The sequence below is a fragment of the Pelodiscus sinensis genome, chromosome 1 (genome assembly GCF_049634645.1).
Source record: "Pelodiscus sinensis isolate JC-2024 chromosome 1, ASM4963464v1, whole genome shotgun sequence".
Taxonomy (NCBI): domain Eukaryota; kingdom Metazoa; phylum Chordata; order Testudines; family Trionychidae; genus Pelodiscus; species Pelodiscus sinensis.
The window spans coordinates 208,708,356-208,728,392 of record NC_134711.1 but is presented as its reverse complement, the minus strand read 5'-3'; the positions used below and the strand labels follow the sequence as shown (position 1 = coordinate 208,728,392).

General features: G+C 40.3%; 1 protein-coding gene across 8 annotated transcripts in view; it reads right to left on the bottom strand.

Annotated features, from left to right (window-relative positions):
* Nucleotides 1–20,037, bottom strand: part of SH3KBP1 (SH3 domain containing kinase binding protein 1) — a 328,394-nt gene that overhangs the window by 26,039 nt on the left and 282,318 nt on the right. For all 8 annotated transcript variants that reach the window (XM_075913646.1, XM_075913587.1, XM_075913595.1 and 5 more), the window contains 2 exons: nucleotides 15,285–15,447; nucleotides 11,123–11,208 (listed from right to left, as the gene is read on the bottom strand). In XM_075913646.1, the coding sequence (XP_075769761.1) occupies nucleotides 11,123–11,208; nucleotides 15,285–15,447 (249 nt within the window). The remainder of the gene's footprint in view (nucleotides 1–11,122; nucleotides 11,209–15,284; nucleotides 15,448–20,037) is intronic.

The following is a 20,037-nucleotide window of genomic DNA, read 5'->3' as shown; positions in this document are numbered from 1 at the left end:
TCCTCCCTGTAACACCCTATTAGATACTTGAAAAACACTATCATATCCCGTTTTGAGTCTATCTTTTCTAAACTAAACATGCCCAATTCTTTCAGTCTTTCTTCATAGCTCATGTTCTCTAGACCTTTAATCATTTTTGTTGCTCTTCTCTGGACCTTCTCCAATTTCTCTACATCTTTCTTGAAATGTATTGTGTCCATAACTGGACACAATACTCCAACTGAGGCATAATCAGCGCAGAGTAGAGCAGAAGAATGACTTCTCGTGTCTTGCTCACTACATTTCTATTAATGTATCCAAGAATCATGTTTGCTTTTTTTTTGCAACAGTGTCACACTGCTGACTTATGTTTAGCTTGTTATCCACTATGACCCCTGGATTCCTTTCTGCAATAATTCTTCCTAGACAGTCGCTTCCTATTCTGTATGTGTGAAACGATTGTTCCTTCCTAAGTGGAGTACTTTGTATTTGTCCTTATTAAACTTTATCCTGTTTAGCTCAGATCATTTCTCCAGTTTACAAATTACTTGCAACCTCTCCCAGTTTGGTATCATCTGCAAACTTAATAATTATACTCTCTATGCCAATATCTAAATAGTTGATGAAGATATTGAACAGAACTGGTCCCAAAACAGATTCCTGTGGAATCCCACTTGTTATGCCCTTCCAGCATGAACCATTAATAACTTCTGTCTGAGAACAGTTATCCAGACAGTTACACACACACCTCAGTTGCATTTCCCTCATTTATTGATGAGAAGGTCATGCGAGCCTGTGTCAAATGCCTTACTAAAGTCTAGGTATACCACATCAACTGCTTCTCCCTTATCAAAAGGCTAGATATCCTATCAAAGAAAGCTATCAGATTGGTTAGACATGATTTGCTCTTTATAAATCTACACTGGCTGTTATCCATCACCTTATTATCTTCCAGATGTTTGCAAATGGATTCCAGAATTGCTTTGCTCCATTATCTTCCCTGGCAACAGAAGTTAAACTGACTGGTCTGCTCTTATTTCCCTTTTTATAGATGGGCACTATATTTGCCCTTTTCCAGTCTAACTTTTCTAAGTAATTTTTAATTTGTGCTTTTATTTTTACTTCTAAAACTACCCCATTTCCACTAGCATTCACTGTGTTAGGCATCCCGTCACCATCCATTTTCTTGATGAAAACTCAAACAAAGAAATCATTAAGCACCTCTGCCTTTCCAAGTTTCCTGTTATTATTTCTCCCTCTTCACTGAGCAAGGGGCCTACCCTGTCCTTGGTCTCCCACTTGCTCCTAATATACCTGTAGAACATCTTCTGGTTACCCTTTATACCTATAGCTAGCTTTAGCTCTTTTTGTGCCTTTGCCTTTCTAATCTTGTCCCTGCATATCAGTGTTGTTTGCTTATATTCATCGTTTGTAATTTGACCTAGTTTCCACTTTTTATACAACTCCCTTTTGATTCTGAGATCATATAAGATCTCCTGGTTGATCCGAGGTGGTCTCCTGCCATACTTTCTATCTTTCATACGCAGTGGAATAGTTTGCTTTTGGGCCCTTAATAAAGTCCCTTTAAAAAACGGCCAACTCTCTTCAGTTGTTTTTCCTCTTAGTCTTGCTTCTCATAGGACCTTACCTACCAGCTCCAGGGCCAGCTTGAGCCATTTCTGCGCCCCGGGCAGCGGACGCGCGACGGATGCGCAGCTCCACCCCCGGGCGCACGACGCATGTGCGGCCCTACCCCCTGGCGCACTGCACACCTTACAGCTGCAATCGGGCGTGCGGCACCAGATGGCAGCTCTAAGGGGCACCGTGCAGCCCCCAGCCCTGGGCGAACGGATCCCTTTACAGCTGCCATCAGACGCCCCCCATAGGTTGGCACCCCAGGCAGCAGCTCAGCTAGCCCCCCCCTTAATCCGGCCCTGACCAGCTCTCTGAGTTTACTAAAATCTGCCTTCCTGAAATCCATTGTCTCTATTTTGCTGTTCTCCTTTCTACAATTTATTAGAATCATGAACTCTATTATTTCATGGTCACTTTCACCCAAGCTGCCTATCAACCAGTTCCTTCCTATCTGTTAAAATCAAATCAAGAACAGCTTCCTCCCCTAAACAGCTTTCTCAACCTTCTAAATTAAATTATCCAGCCCTACACAATGTGATTAAATTGGTGCCCCTATGACAGGCGTGGGCAATAATTTTTGATGGGGAGCCACTCCAAGATTTTGGGAAGTGGTCAAGGGTTGTACTCTTGCATATTAATGGAGAAGTTGCAGGGTCTGGGATGGAGTTTGGGTGCAGAAGGGAGTTTACAGTCAGGAATTGGGATTCAGGAAAGGGTGAGGGTTCTGGGAGGGCTTCTGGGTGGAAGCAGTTGTGACTTGGGTTCAGGGACTAGGGTGTAGGGGGTTTGGGTTTTGACCTTGGGCAAGAGGAGATTGTGACCTAAGGAAGGGGTGTGGTGTAGTGGGGGTGCTGTCTGCTCTGTGACCTGGGGTCCCCCTGCGCTGTGATGGGGGATTCTCACTGATTCTCCCAAATGTGTATTAACCCAGACACCCAGGCTCAGCCTCCCAGGCAGGGAGACAAAGGAAGGAAGGTGGAGACCAGCACCTGGCTGGGGGGCAGGGCTGGAAGAGAGTTTTGAGTTTCTGTTTGGTATCATGGAGGAAACAGCCTAAGCAACGGGCTGGGATTTAGAGGCCCAGTCTCCCCCATCTCAAGGGGGGGCTGAGGCATCCTAGGCCTGGCCCTGTAACTGGATTACATTTTTGCTGTGCTGTATCCTGGAGAAGCAATAAACTCCCTCAATTCTACTGGCTGGTGGAGTCTGTTCGTGCCACTACGGGGGTGCAGGAGGGGTTTGGGCTGTGACCTAGATCAGGAGGGGGTTGTGACTTGGGGCAGAGGACTGGGGTGTAGGATCGGGGAAGAGATATGGGGGCAGGAGGGGAGAGAGGGTTTGGGTTATGTGGGGTAAGGGTCAGGGTGCCAGAGGCAGGCTCTGCCTGGGAGACTTACCTGCTTGACTTCCAGCCAGCAGTCTTTCCAAACAGACTCCCTGCTAGCCCCACCCCCACACTGGCTGCACAGGACATGTGGTTTTTGAACAGCTAGGAGCCTGGTGGGTGGTTCCCAAGCTGCCTGTTAACAACAGGCAGCTCCTGTTGGCTGGAAACTATCTAATGGGATTGTGCTGGGGCTGGAAGCAGCGCACAAACCTTTTCCTCCCTCTTCCAGGCTCACAATGACCCACTTCTCAGGTGTGTGTGTGTGTATATACGTAGCAGGCAGGGGGTCCAAGGACCAGATCTGGTGGCATGGCAGGCCAGATCCAGTCCACGGAGGGTATTTTGCCCAGGCCTGCCCTATGCCCAACAGCAGCCTGGGAAAAGTGCCTGCATGATGTTTTTTTAGAGATGTGATTTTATAATCTTCAGCAACACATTAATGAACTTTTTTTAAAGGCAAATTTTAAACTAAAATCCTGTAGACTAACAGTAAATTCAGAAACTGTCTGTATATATCGGGAGTTGGCAAATTTCTGTTAAATGGCTTCATTTCCACTTCTATGGCTCTTTCACAGGTTCAATGTTCTGCTCAAAGGTCTGGCAGGCTTTTTCACTTTTAAGTTAACTAGATCCTGTCCGGAAGAAGCAGAGCCACAGAACAGGGATAGGAAGACGTGGATCAGTAGACATTAGGGGTGTCGCTAGACTACAGGGTTAAAAAAAAAAAGCCTTTTTTTGAAAAAACTTCACCTGCGTCTAGACTGCAGCTGTAACAGGAAACTTGGAAATGGCAGAGATGCTTAATTTTGGAGAGGGTCCAGAGAAGAGCAACAAGAATGATTAAAGGTCTAGAGAACATGACCTATGAGGGAAGGCTGAAAGAATTGGGTTTGTTTAGGTTAGAAAAGAGAAGATTGAGGGGGGACATGATAGCCGTTTTCAGGTATCTAAAAGGGTGTCAAAAGGAGGAGGGAGAAAACTTGTTCATCTTGGCCTCTGAGGATAGAACAAGAAGCAATGGGCTTAAACTGCAGCAAGGGAGGTTTAGGTTGGACATTAGGAAAAAGTTCCTAACTGTCAGGGTAGTTAAACACTGGAATAAATTGCCCAGGGAGGTTGTGGAATCCTAATCTCTGGAGATATTTAAGAGTAGGTTAGATAAGTGTCTACCAGGGATGGTCTAGACAGTATTTGGTCCTGCCATGAGGGCAGGGAACTAGACTCGATGACCTCTCGAGGTCCCTTCCAGTCCTAGTATTCTATGATTCTTTCGAAAGTAAATCTAAAGAATGCGGTAGTTTTTTGATCACGGTAAACCTCCTTTTACGAGGAATAACACCTTGTTTCAAAAGTTCTCTTTGCAAACTGTACTTTTTCAAAAGAGAGTGTCTAGACTCTTTCAAAAAGCAGCTCACTTTTTCGAAAAATCTGCTTGTAGTCTAGACGCTCTCTTTCAAAGAGGCTTGTAGTCTAGAGGTAGCCTAAGATCCAGTAGTGCCCCAAAGTTTGGGTGCCATATGCAGCTGTACACAGGTAAGGATGGCTCTGAATACTTAGGTGTTTTTTGTTCATAATTTTAGAGATCCTTCAAACCTACAGAGTAAAGAGGATAAAAAGACAAGATAAACACTGAACAGATTTTGTCCTCTTAGATCCATGCGTGATCTCTGCCAACTCTCGTTATTTTATTACGATTCTCATGACATTTAGTGTTTTTTTAACGCCCTGATTTGTGAAGTCAAGTGGATGTGTGATGATTTCAGCCTTCAGTCTTAAAGAAAAAGAAAGTTTCTAGCCCTTGTGGCAGTGGAGAAAATGTCCAAATGTGACCCCAGTGTACCATAAAGGCTAAAAAAGCAGAAGGCAAATAAAACAACACACACTAAATCTATCATATACCTCATTATTGGCCAATCTCATGATTTCTGAGCATTTGGGGTTGGCAACACTGTTACAGTTCATTATTTCCTGAAAGGTACAGAGACTACTTTTTGTGTGTGGATTATTGTGTGATTCTACTGAATATATTTTAAACAGTAAATATTGGCAGATTACCATTTAAATTACTTTCAATAATAGAAAGAAACATAGGTCACATTTTGGGTTTAAAAACCTTCATGTAATCTTTTAAAGAGGTATATAATAATTCCTCACTCAAACAGAGGAAAAACTTCTACTTTAATTATTGATTGGAATTATTTTGTAATTCTCTGAAACCAGAATTAGAACTTCATTTGCTAACAGTTTTCTTTTGTCAATCCATGAGCCTCCAAAAATATCATTGTTATAAAATATATTGTATTCCTGAGGGCAAGCAGATTGATACTTATTGATCCAGGCAAGTAGGAACTATGGGTGGAATTTTAAAAAAAACAGATTACCTTAAATTGGTACAAAATTGCCATATAGACAAGATGTGAATTTAAATCACTATATTATATCAGTATAACTTCTCATCTGCACACTCTTATTCCAGTTGTGATGGCCTGGGAGACCTGTTTATGTTCAACATATGAATTCTGTTTGATGCTATGATCCCTCTGGCTGTCCTTTGCTGTATTCTTGCAGCATATTTATTGTGGTAAATAGAAGGGGACTTCTGCCAGGGTGTCTGCTTCTGAATGGGAAAATCATTAAAGATAATCATCAACTGAATAAAGTCTAGCCTAGCAGAACACTGAGGTGGTTGCAACCTACATAAAAACCAGTTCTTTCCAACTTGTCTGCAGAATGGAAAGAAAATAAAAACAAAGAATCAAGATGTTAGCACTGCCTTTAAAACCATTTCTGGGTCAGAAATGCAAATGGGGACTTGGGCAGGAGTAAATGGAGACACTGTGATTCAGAAGAGACGCTTGATCTGGAGGAGTGAGGTCCAGGAGAGGGGACGTGACACCCTGAAAAAATACTAACTCCCAAAGAATGCTCAGGAGTATTCTGGAAATTGAGGCGAAGAATTGCACACAGGGGGTACGTCTAGACTACAAGCCTCTTTTGAAAGAGATCCACTAGATAGCCACAAGAATTTTGAAAAAGCAATCCGCTTTTTCAAAAGAGAGCACCCAGGCAATCTGGACGCTCTCTTTCGAAAAAAGGTATTCTTCCTCTTAAAAGTAGGTTTACCAAAACTGAAAAAAATGCTATATACTTTCCATTTAATTTCAAAAGAACATGACAGCAGTCTAGATGCACGTGAAGTTTTTTCGAAAAAAGGCCACTTTTTTCCGAAAAAACTCGGTAATCTAGACACACCCAGGGTGTCTTAGTTTGCATTAACTGTATACATCTTTTGTGATGTCTAAACTAAAGAGTGAATGATTTAGAAATCCAAAATCTACACTTCAAATTCCACAACAGCACAATTACACTGATGTAACAGCACCACTGTAGTGCTTTAATGAAGATGCTCTACTTCGATGGAAGAGCGCTCTCTGTACGTATAGTTAATCCACCTCTCTGAGAGAAGGTAGCATTGTCAATGGAAGAAGCACTTCTTCCAACATAGAGCTGTCTACACAGGATGTTAGGTCCGTAAACTATGTTGCTCGAGGATGTCGACTTTTTACACTTCTAAGCAACGTAGTTATACTGATATAGATCTTTAGTGTAGACCAGACCTAAGACAGTCTGATAAAGGCCACTTTTATATCGGAATAAAAGTCTTTACAGATGGTATAACTATAGTTGCTTAATTGTACTGGTATAATTATACTGGCACAATTGAAAATATTTCCCACAAAGACAAGCCCTTATTGGCTCATGAGTCTATTGAAAGTCAATAGGGCTACGTCTACACTGGCCCCTTTTCCGGAAGGGGCATGTAAATTTCACTAGTCGTCGTAGGGAAATCCGCGGGGGATTTAAATATCCCCCGCGGCATTTAAATAAAAATGTCCGCCGCTTTTTTCCGGCTTTTAAAAAAGCCGGAAAAGAGCGTCTACACTGGCCCCGATCCTCCGGAAAAAGTGCCCTTTTCCGGAGGGTCTTATTCCTACTTCAAATCATTCACTCTTCAAAGTAGGAATAAGACCCTCGGAAAAGGGCACTTTTTCCGGAGGATCGGGGCCAGTGTAGACGCTCTTTTCCGGCTTTTTTAAAAGCCGGAAAAAAGCGGCGGACATTTTTATTTAAATGCCGCGGGGGATATTTAAATCCCCCGCGGATTTCCCTACGACGACTAGTGAAATTTACATGCCCCTTCCGGAAAAGGGGCCAGTGTAGACGTAGTCTAGGTGTTTCTGAAAACCCCACTTTGTATATTTTACTTCAGACTAGCTAACAGTTTAAAGATGTTATTAAATGGTCCTTCTGCTGTGTAACATGGAATGATGACACAATTAAATGGATGTATTGAATATAAAGACCTGATAAACAGAAACCAGTTATTGATTGATAATGCATGCATAAAACATATAAATGAGACAACCCCCCTCTAAATGGAATTTTATTGGTTTATCAGAAATTGTAATGATTATGTTTTTGATACAATATTAACATACCGTGATAGAAAATATTGCACCATATCTACCCACTAGAAATTAAAAAATATCATCAAAATGCATAACAGTGGTTCTACAGAATGCATGTTATTCCTTCTTAACAAAGCAAATGTCAGGATAGAAAACAGATGGAAAAAAGCCTTACCCTCATCAAGTGAAGAAGAGTTACCCATGGTAAAGAGATGTAAATGGGAAAAGCTTGATGAAATATGAGTGGAAAGGAAAAGAAAGGCATCACTACAAATAGGGGGGAAAAAAGAAAAAAAGAAGTGAGGCGGAAAGGAGAATGGTTTGGTTTTCATACTCCTTACTGTATGTCTAACTAAAATACTGTATTTTGTAAACCAGCCTTCTCCAACACATTTTTAAAAGATTGTCTGTACAAGTAAACAATGGTAAAAAGGGTGTTAATAGTTGTAAAGTAAGATCTTCACTTTACTGATAATTGAATTAAAAAGACAGTAATAAAATCAAACATATTCCATCAGCTAGTCTCTCAATTTACTACGATTGGAGATAAACAATACGGGGGCTTGTTTTCGCTAGCAAATTACATCAGTTTTGGAATATGACTTTGAGGAGTTGCATTAAGATGATCCTGACCTTAACTTTTCAGTCTGTATAGAGAAGGACAAGTCATGGATAAATCCAAATGAGAGTAGGGTTTACCCCAGACCATGTAGAACATGATGTGTGTCTGTCTAAACAGATCACAAAGTCGGCATCAGCATGGTGTTAGCTAACTATTCAAGGTTAACTTCCATCTCAATATAATTTGCTAATGAAGACAAGCCCCTTTGTAGATTTAGTATCTATTGAAATATTTCTATTGAAATATAACTTTCTGGTATTACAACATTAACTGAATTGTACAATATCAATCTAGTGAAGCTCAAGCAATGGCAATTCAGTTATAATTTGTGTGCCAATACTCAACACCTCTCTGACAGAGTACAGTAGAACTTTGCTGATAGTTGGAGTGCCCCAGTGAAGTTTAGGAAGGTTTCAAAATTCCCAGTGCCCAGTGCTGAAGCACCATCCTACGCACTAGCACTTTGTAGCATTATGAAATTGAACTGAGCCACATCTGACTAACTACTGCTGTTCCTCCTCCTCCTCAGTGCCCCAGAACAGCTTTGTTTAAGCTATTGTAGAAATGGGAAGTAACCCAGTGACCAAGATGACAGCGAAATGGGTATGCAAGAGCTATGAGAAGGGCCATGTAGGGTTCCTCCTCTTCAACAACTACTCCTGCAACAGCTACAGTCTCTGCTTGTACGTTTTCTATGGTACTGAGCCCAACTTTATTGGAAGCAAAAGGGAGCAGGTGGAAGCTGTCCTCTTCCTCAGAGCTCATTAGCATGTACAATAAAACCTGCCTTAGAGACAATCTCTGAAGACAGACTATCTGTCCCACGTTACTACTTGCAGAAGCTACAGAACATCACTTCTCTCGGGCATGCAAACCTTCGAAGAGAGATCACCACTTATAAGTGGCCACTTTTGCTAACTCCCATGAGTAGTCACTTTTTTTTGTTTTATAAAATTAAAACAGTTTTGGTAATACTCACTACCTTACGTTACACATATCTCAATTTAATTCCCTTTGACCTCATGCTGCCCATTAACTCAATGCTTTTAAAGCCATCTCCATTCTCTACGGTTTTTACTTAATTTATTATCACCAACATTTCATCACTTTAGTGTGTCTTCCTCTCACAAACGATTAATCTATAAAATAACATGGGCCCATAGGAAACCCTATGAAAAGAATTCCTCTCCACTGTAAGGAGCAATCTCTTACTACAACCCACTTTAGCCTACAAAGTTTTAATCCATCACAGAACAGTTTCTTAAAAATCCAAGTAAATTATGAACTCTGGGGCACCTTTCAGTCCCAACTTAATAATTTTTTCTGTGAACTCTAATAGGCTCTAAAGTCATGTCTTGGTGATGTCCTGTATGTTTAACAGTACCAGGTTATTTTTATCTAAGTGTTCATGCTATTCTATCATTAGACACAGTTCTTTCCACTAAAGTTATTGGTAACTCAGTGCCTAAAACGTTAAATAACATGTTGCAATTATGATTTGTTTATTTTTGTGTTCAGTGCCCTTGGGTGATATTTGTTTAATTTGCTTCTGTTCTCCCTACCAGCCCCCACCTCAGAAAATAAAAAGTCTGAATGGTTCCGGAAAAGAGCAGAAATTTACTAGTTGTCCCATGATAGCCATTTTTAAAAATCGGTTTTTTTATCACATCAAATAACCCATTAACCATGTTAGGATACATATATCACACCATTATATGCTATTTGCTGGTACAACATTTTCTCCCTCTAATACACAACCGCCTACCAGCTTTGAATTAAATTTACAAACATTAATAATAAAAGCTAGCAATATTAAATGATGAAATTGATTGCATTTCCAAATTATACTGTTGACTTATACTGTAGACTTTCAAAACAGTTCATGCAGTTTAATTGTAATGTGTTTCGCTATGTTTACTTTTTTAAAATAAAAAAATATACTATTTACTCCTTTAGAACATGTTTGCTACAATAGAATACACTGACAGTAACAAATTCAAAAAGCTGATACATGAGTACTGAGAGCAACAATATAGGTCACTTTCACAAACCTAAGAAATTATTTGTGTGGTTGCTTTTTATATTTTAAATTCAAATATTACATTTTTATATATAAAATAACATTTTTTCTTTCAAGTCCAGAGAAAAGGCAGACTTGTTGATGAATGCATAATATTATATTTTACCAAATGGGCTAATATTCATGTGTTCTATTTTAAAAAAATCAAAATAACTTTATATGCTATCAATGAGTTCTAGTAATGGTTACATTCAGAGTACAAATATTCTACCTCTTACAAAAACATGTCTGCTGCCACACAGTTGTTACCAAACTGAGTGACTGGAGCAGATGTCACTGGACTACTTCCACATAAAAGTGACTCTGTCCCTGGGTTTGCTTTCAGAAATAAACAAGAATCAGAACACCTCACTTTCAACACCTCCATTACAACAATATCCCACTCATGAACATCTTTTACAGATTTCAAACTTAGCAATGGAAAAAAATTAAAAATAATTATCTTTACTCCTCTTCAAGGTGACACAACTGTAAATGTTTTAGGGATATCGATTAATTATCTTAATTCAAGGTGAGTTCATGTTCATTTTAAAACTGAACAGGCATTTCCTTTAATACTTATTTAGCAAAACTGATTTTTTTAAAATTAGTCTCTATTTCCCTTGTATTTAAAAATGTAAAAATTATTGGTATCTACACCTTTAACACACTGTAAACACAGAATATACATTAATCTTTACTTTACCAAAATATAGTACAATTATTCATTTGGCCTAAGCAATTTCTTCAGGTTTTTAACAATAAAATCAATTTCCCATGCCAAATAAATCTGTTTCATATTTGTTTTTTCTTTAAAAAGTTTATGCAACAATAGGAACATGTGATTAACTTTGCATTTAAAATTCAGTATGAACCCATTCACTACTTCTTGGAGCAGAGCAAGTGCCACCAAAACGCAGATATCTACACCATAACTTTGTTAGAAGAACTACAAAAACACAGCAACTTACCAATGTCACTGCTTCTTTCTGAGGAGTCCTTCTCCAAGGTTCCAGATACCGTACTGCCCACTAACTCTACTTTTGTACTCTCACTCCTACGGTGAAAAAAAGAAAAGAGAACATTTATCAGAGTTTGTCTGTGGGTTACAATAATATTGGCAGCTTCCCGGGGTTACACTAAATTGCCAGCTTGCAATTAATAAAAAGGAATGTGTTCCTCCTGTATAGTACAGAATTATTACGACCTGTCACAGAGAGCCATCTCTAGTAAGCAGACATACTGCATGGATTAACCTTATCTCATTTCTCTTTTAACACCTGTCAAAAAGCTATTTTAGACACAGTTGTGTCCTAAATTATTCCTCAAATACTCACAGCATCTCAATATGAAGGAAATCTAAGGGCAAAGGGCTACCCTTCAACAGCTTAATTTTAGTTGCTTACAATTAATAATTAAGGCCTATATATATTATATATGGGAGAACCACAAATCTGTAGATAAATGGATGAAGAGAAAAAATATCAGGCTGGGATAATGAGATCTAGCAGTCCTCCATTCTGTTCATGGAAACAGTTTCCTCTTTGTGGTAAGTGTCTCTCACTAGAATAGGGGTTCCCAGGACAAATTTGTGGTGCCTCAGAGTGCAGCCACTAATAGTGCTCTCACACTTTCCCCTAAATTACTTAATTAGCATTAGGAAAAATAAATAACTATTTACAATATACACGTCCAAATTATTGCAACGCATGTATCGCTAGCTAGTAAGTCTGATGTGAAAAGTGAAACTAACACACATACAAGTACCATTTTTCACAACAGAGTTACTCAGCCCTGGCAAATCTGGAGTCAAATGAAGTCCTGAGAGGGGAATCAAGGGACACAGCAGAGAGATGGAATCTGAAGCCTCATGACCAAAGCTTGAAGACCTATGGCTGGGGCCTGAGCATGGTGCCAAAAGCCTGAGCCCAGCCGTACCAGGAGGATAAGGAACTCTCTGGCTGCCTGCTCCTCCAGCACTATGCCCCAGGTGTCTCCAGAGAAGGGCAGGGCCAGTCCCTCCTGCCAATCCCAGCAACCAACACTGAGGCAGTGCATCCAGGAGCAACAGAGAAGGGGAGGAGTTGCTACTTTGCCCCTCCTTCCATCACAACCCAGGAGGTTGTGGCCACAAGAAAAGCCCCTGGCGGTGACGCTGGCTCCATATGAGAGAAACTGCACTAGAAGATGAAGATTTTTGTATATATTATTCATCCCACTCTATGGTTTCATGGATGTCCCCCAACCAAGTAACTGTAGAGTGAAAATTTCTTCAGCATTAGAACATGACAGAGGAACGATGATACTTTACATGGGGGGGGGGGGGGGGCTGAAATTTTTAAAAGCAACAGGGATTCAGTTATGAGTAACCCTGCTTTTCCTTCCATGCATAAAAGCGCAACAATCACATACCGATTAAGTCTATCAAAGTAATATGGCCATTCAGAGAGAATAAAATGGGATTAGCAGTAGGAGCACATGGTTATATTGCACAGGTCATACACAACATCCTTGTGAATATTTACTATGAGAATTCAAGACAGCTTTAGTGCACTTTATGGAATAAAATGTGTATTATAGTCATGGAATATTTCCCATATTATGGCGAGGTTGACGATACTGCTTAATTCCCACAATAACTGTCACTAATGTAACAATATATTAAATACTATAATAGTGTTATATATACATGTCTACACATTTGGGGAAAATGTGCCAAATATATAGCTGTCCCTGTTACTAATGACCTAGATATTTAGTGTGTTTCTTAAACTAGTAGTATTAGATATTAATAAATTAGAAATAAAGCATGATCTCAAAGATTTTGCTCCTTATTATTCACTAGCAGATTCAACCATATACCACCTGTTTGCTTCTGGTGGTATATTCTGGCAAAGGATGGTTTAGATTTTATTAATGATGACAGATTTATAAGCATGAACATGGCAGTAGCTATTAGAATTGTTCAGACTAAAAATGCTGTAATAGATACAAAGTTTAGAAAGTCTTGTTGAAAACGAAGAAATTACAAAAAACTGGATGCAAAGAGATAGTACTACCGTACATTAAAGAGAATATTTAAGAATGTTAAAAGATAAAAAAGTTGTTGATCTGTAAAACAAGATCATATTTATGAAATATTACATTGACAGGGTATCTCTAAAGATGAGGAAACAGAAGAAATTAAGACTAGAAATTCCTGGCACACTAGATTAGAAAGATACTGATGATAAATGAGGATGTTCAGAATTATCTACTTGGTCAATAAAATTCTCTCTTTTTTTATAATCACTGGAAAAAATGTATAACAAACTAACAGTCCTGGTGGCAATCCTAACAACTGCCCTAACTTGTCCTCCCTTGGATTTCTTTGAAGAGACATATTTAACGGAAGAGTACTAGTTGGAAGTGTTCTGAGAAGGAGGTGCATCTTAATGCTGCTTTGCTGGGGTTATATATTATGATTTTTGGGCTGGAAGATACTGAAGCTGAACTTGATGCTGGACAGGATTTGTCCATCATACACACATTAAAATTTATTATAGGGTTGCTCCCAGGGATGCTGGACCATTTTTTATAGTGGGGGTGCTGAAAGCAGAAACCATATATTTGGTTGTAATAACTGCTTCAAGCCACTAGGTGGTGCAGCACCCTGGTTACTCAGATCTTGAGTGCTCAATTGCTGGCACAGACCTTTTGCCATTTGTATAGCTTTCTGCTATTACAATCCTTCATATTAATCTCCAATAGATGACTGTGGAAAAAAAACCTTTCTTCAGACAAACATATCTCAGAAAAACAGGGCAAAATCCTGGGTTCAAGTGTCAACTCACAGATAATATGTGTCTTGTCTACAATAGAGACCTGAACTACTGGTAACTGATGTACCAATAGAGCAGTGTGTCCAAACAAGTTAAGATGTCTGGAGACAAGTCAATTGCAACTTTGTTCCACATCCAACCTAGTTGCCATGGCCTTCTTGGTACCTAACTCATAAGTCCTTGAAGTCCTATCCAGCTTCCAAAAGAAAATTATTTTATTTAACTGAAAAAAACTGCTTTTTATTACAAAATATAAAACAGCCCATGAAACCCATGAGATGTAACACATACACACACACACAAATTAGAATTGACTCTGCTAACCAACGGCAACAGAAATCCAAGGGGAATTTTATTAAAATGCATCATATTTTTCCCTTAGACGCTGCAAAATTATTGTACTCCGCACTGTAGGAGTTCTATTTTTATTTAATATTTTAATTGGCCCAAGACTTACAGATCTCAGTATAAGATACCAGAAAATACTTTCAAAATATTTATTAGTTCATTAAACTGAAATGACTGAAAAAATCATCTCCTGCAAGCTACATTTAACAAAAACATCACTTTTGCCCTATTTTTCCAAGTTTCTGAGTTATCCAAATAATTAAAAGACTGTTTTATATATTTCACTATATGAATGTCTAGCCTTATTCGTATAAAATGTTCTCTCAAATTGTATCCTGTTGCAAAAGAGACCCTTGATAACCCATTATTTTAAATTAGCTAATAAAATAATGAGTGGTAAAACCTTTAGCATGTGTAGCATTTAAAGGGGCAATATCAACTTAACACATTTTTTTTATTAAAAAAAATCTGCCAGTTACTGTTACATGTAATATTTACTTCCATAAGAGATTAGAGAATTAGATATTTCTCTCTTTTTTTCTTGTGTGACATTCATAGTAGATAGCACTTTGAAGCTGGTTTCACTACCCTGGAGAGTAGAAAGAGGGCTTGGCTAATCTACAGTTGTTGGTCTTGGTGTAACCTGAGTTAATAGAGTGCCATTTAACTTGAATTAGTTATCTTGGTTGTACATGCTAATGTACACAACCCACAAACTTTACAGCAGGAATAAATCTGTCAACTACGTAATTGATAAACAACTCAATTGCATTATAGTAGGATCAAAGTGTAGCTAAAGACAGTGACACAGTATGATAGTTAAGTATTTAACCAGAGATCTTTACTATTATTTCAAAGAAAATTATAACTGGAAATGAACAGCAACAGCTACAGAAAATCCACACTGTGAAATCTGCAACTTTCCCATCAACTGAAGAAACTCTGGGTAAATGGAAAAAAATACCTTGTATGAGACAAAGGCACAGCTGGTCTTTCTGGTCGTCTTGGGGGCATTGAACCAGGTCTGTTCAGAGAGTTCGTTTTGGGTGGTCGAGGTTTCTTTGGTGGTATAGCAGGAACTGAAGGCTTCTGCAAATCTACCAGTTTTTGCTCTCTTTCTGGTCTTTCTTTAAATCAATTCCCCCCCCCAAGAAAGAACAAAGACCTTGTTAAGTGGAATTCACTGGCATACACAGATTTACAATACACGAAGGCAATGACTGTTCATTAAAACACATCTAAGAAATAAGTCTGCATTTTTCACTGTTCTGCCTTACTTCATTCTTTTGAGTATAAAATATTTATACATATATAAATATATAAAATGTCCTACATGATGTTGGCTGAAATGTGCAGACAATGTCTGAATCTGAGTGTAATTTCTAATTTTAAGAGTTAAAAATGTAGTATATAAATAACTATTAAAGTAAAAGAATAGAGAATTATACGCCACGCAGAAACATTTTCCCAAAGCCCAACTTCATATAATTTTTACTTTGTAACACAATGTTCAGTTAGAAGAGTACAAAAATAAGGATAATAATGTTATATGTTCTTAATGCTCTGCCGAAACATTTCAATATCTTCTGAAAATGTATGCTGCAGGCATTTAATATAAATACATTTAAATTAAAAAGGAATCATCTTAAGATACTAGGGTCAAAATGTAACAACTTGAGGGACAACATTTAGATATCCAGATTTGTATTTAGGCATCTAAATAAAAGTGGCCTGATTTTTTACAAATGTGGGCAAGTGGAGCTACAGGAAGTAAGTACTTCTAAAAAATGAGCCTAATTTTTGAGATTCCAAGTTTCAAAAGTGGTTAGTTAAACTCATTACTTTTCCTAGGAAATTTTAAGTCTTTACCAGGCCAATGCCTGTTATTGCTAGGATGTCCACAGATTACACACAAATGAAATAGTCCCATTATAAAATATGCTGTAAATGCATATTAGAAGATGTAACTAGACATTTTTACCACTCTAGATTACTTCGGTGAAAACCTTGGCTCCATTGAAGTCAGTGGCAAAACTCTCACCCTTTATCTCTCATAACATACCAGACCCATCGGTGACAACATTGTCTCTACAATATGTTGTGAATAGAAACACAAACCTCTATGCATATACTGCAGAATATTACACAGAGGGAGGCTACCTCTTCAGAGGTTTTAAAATACTAAGTTTGAAGGAATCAGGGACCACAAAAACAGCCATATGGCAATTTGTATTTGTTGATCATTCTAGCTGGGGAAAAAAAAAAAATCAGATGAAATGGCAACATAAGTTCTCTGAAATGGTTGTCCCTATGGATGATCCATGTTAGGTGTGTCAGCGCTTGGGACTTATAGTTGGAGATTTGTAGCAGCAATACCCCAATACCTCCCTCTCATCAGTGAGAGTGGTTAACTGCCACCTACCATCAACTGTCATCGCCTACAGGGGCATCCTCCAGTTCATCTAGGTCCTCCTCCGAGTCAGTGGTGGAATAGAGGGTGAAGGAGATTGGGTAATGTGAGGAGCTGTCATCTTGGATGAAGCCTGGGTTTGGGCTCTACATGGCCATGTAGAAAGCATTGATATCAGTGGGGGCATTGATGGGAACGGTGTAAGGGAACTGTTAACCCCTTACTAAAACTCAGTGGGAGTTTTTGGTTGGCCAGCTCCCAGTACCAAATGGGGAAGGGTCCATGAGAAATCAGGGCCCTGAGACTGATAGACCCCAGGGACAATGGAAAGAGACCAACACTCCAGCTCATCCTGATTGACAGGTTGGACAGGCCAATGAGGAAATTAGGAGGCCAGGTCCCGTCCTCTGTGTGAGCTGGAATTTTCTGAGTCTCTCTGAGAAAAGGAGAGAGAGCTGAGAAGAGAAGCAAGAAGAGCAAGCTGTGTTGAGAGACAAACCTGCAGTGTCAGAGCCAGGCGCACACAGCCCAAGGAGCGCAGACCCTGTGGTGAGAAGCAGACTTGCAGTGACCCGAGAGCCCAAGGGGTCAGAGAAGCAACACAAGGAGCTGGAGGCTGGCAAAGCAGCACAGTCTGCAGCTGTGTGTGGTGAGCAGCTGGGACCAGCAAAGTGGGGGGAGAGGCTCTGGGCAGAGAGATGCCACCAGCCAAGAGGCCCTGCAGGCCAAGCTTGGAGAGGGATTGTAACTCTAGGGGTCCTGCCACCTAGAGCCTGAAGTCGTGTGGTCACTGCTAGAGCAAGCATGTCCAACCTGCAGCCCCCCCTGCAGCACAGCCAGAGCCTGAGAAAGAGCCCTGGGACCTACAAGGAATAGACTGTGAACTGTCCTTACACTCTGCAAACTGCTGGTTGTGATGTCCCCGTGCTACAGAGCAGGATTATGTGTTCTCATTTAACCTCTCTCATTTTTTCCTTATTCTTTTCTCTTTAATCAGTTGCTGTTTAATAAATTGTATTGGCTTTGAACTGTATGAAATGATCACTGGGTCAAGAAAGATTCCAGTGTGAAGAGGGCACCCCGGAGTGGGGACACCTTAACCCCTGCCCCAAGTGACTACAAGGTCGGGGATTAAGCCCCAGAAAACCTGGGCCCAGCCTTGTTGGGATTTCGAGGACTCTGGAAGGGGAGCCCTCAGGGTCAGGGAGGCCTTTGCGTAAAAGAAATGGGAGCTGGACTCAGATCCTTTCGCTGGTTTGTTTCACTGCGGTGGTATAGAAGCCGGGAAAGTTCCCCACAATAGCGGGATCATTCAACCACTTACATTAGCACCAAAGTTTGTTGGTGGGTGGTGGTAAAGCTGCTTGGGGGAGGAGTTATGTGGAGTGTGAATTGTCACCTCCTCCTCATCTTCATCCTCCAGAGGATGGACAGAGGGTGAGGCAGAGCTGGCGAGTATTGCTATAGGACTGGGGCCCAAGCAAACTGGGGTAACTGGGGTACCATCAGTACTGAAAAGCAGTGTTCCATGTACCGATGTCAAGCATAATTCAGCATGAGTAGTTAACGGTGGTGGTACCTTAAAGGTCAGTGCTGGGGTGTGCATGTGAGTTTACACAGCTAGTGCTGGAGTCATTCGTGTCTGTGTGTGCACACAGGGGACTCTGCCTTAAAAGAGGTATTAAGAAAGGGATAGAAAATAAGACACAGAATATCTTACCGCCCCTGTATAAAACTATGGTACGCCCACATCTTGAATACTGTGTACAGATGTGATCTCCTCACCTCAAAAAAGATATTTTGGCCTTGGAAAGGGTTCAGAAACGGGCAACTAAAATGATTAGGGGGTTTGGAATGGGTCCCATATGAAGAGAGGTTAAAGCGACTGGGACTTTTCAGTTTAGAAAATAGGAGACTGAAGGGGGATATGATAGAGATATATAAAATCATGAGTGGTATGGAGAGGGCGGATAAAGAAAAGTTATTTATTAGTTCCCATAATAGAAGAACTAAAGGACACCAAATGAAATTAATGGGTAGCAGGTTTAAAATTAATAAAAGAAAGTTCTTCTTCACACAGCGTGTAGTCAACCTGTGGAACTCCTTGCTAGAGGAGGCTGTGAAGGCTAGGACTATTAACAGAGTTTAAAGAGAAACTAGATAATTTAATGGAGGTTAGGTCCATAAAAGGCTATTAGCCAGGGGATAGAAATGGTGTCCCTGGCCTCTGTTTGCCAGAAGCTGGAGAAGGATGGCTTGATCATTGTCTTCAGTCCACCCTCTCTGGGGCACCTGGTACTGGCCACTGTCAGCAGACAGGCTACTGGGCTAGATGGACCTTTGGTTTGACCCAGTACGGCAGTTCTTATGTTCTTAGTGCTGGCTTTTTCGGTGCTGTGGATGCCAAGCTGGAGGATAGTTTTCTTGGCTTGCTCACCAAAGCAAGGATCTGACATTTCCTTTGCCTTTGGCCCTCAGGACATCTGTGTACCAGATATTCCTGGTGCACTTCGGTACAAGATGTGCCATCGATACTGGGGCTGATTTTCTGGTTGGAGAATGCGGTTTTTTAGCTCGTTTTCTTTGGGATGATGTCTGCAGCCTGTGTTGAAGGCTGTTTAGGAGGAGAAGCTTTCAGAGTACATAGGTGTGATCTGTGGTCAAAGCCGCTGTAGAGGAATTTGGCACCATAGAGATCCTAGTCTCAGGGTCGGAAGATGGTCTCAGTGATTTCTCCATTAGGAGAAGCTTGTGTTGCAGGTCTCTAGCTTTATGGGATCTAGCAGAAAGTTTCTTGCAGTGTGCACGCTTCTGAGGTACATGTGTTTCTCCCAAGCAGAGGATGCACTATGTGTGTGTGTCGGTCAGAAACTGGGACTGAAAGTCCACAAAGTGAGGCAACATTTGAACCCAGGGGACCCTGGCATGTTGCTTTCAGTCATCCCCAAATGAAACTGCCCTTAAGGGCATTGAGGACAGGTGTAAAATAAGAGGAGGGATTTTTTTTTTAAAGAAGGGGGAAATAAAGAAACCGGTATAGATAAACAATAAAAGGAACTTATCTAGAGGTTAATCAGGAGATTGAAGTCATGGAGCTGCCGTAAGCCTAAGGCAGTAGAGAAAAAACTGAAGGACAGCTGATGGTGCATAGCGGTTAAGCACTCGCACTGACGCGAGACGCATACCTTGTGTGCACCACCACCACCTGGGGTATTGCTGCTACAAATCTCTGACTATAGACACAAGGTGCCAACACACCTTACTGGAAGAAGAAGCAGGTGCATTCAGAGCACTGGAGACCAATTTA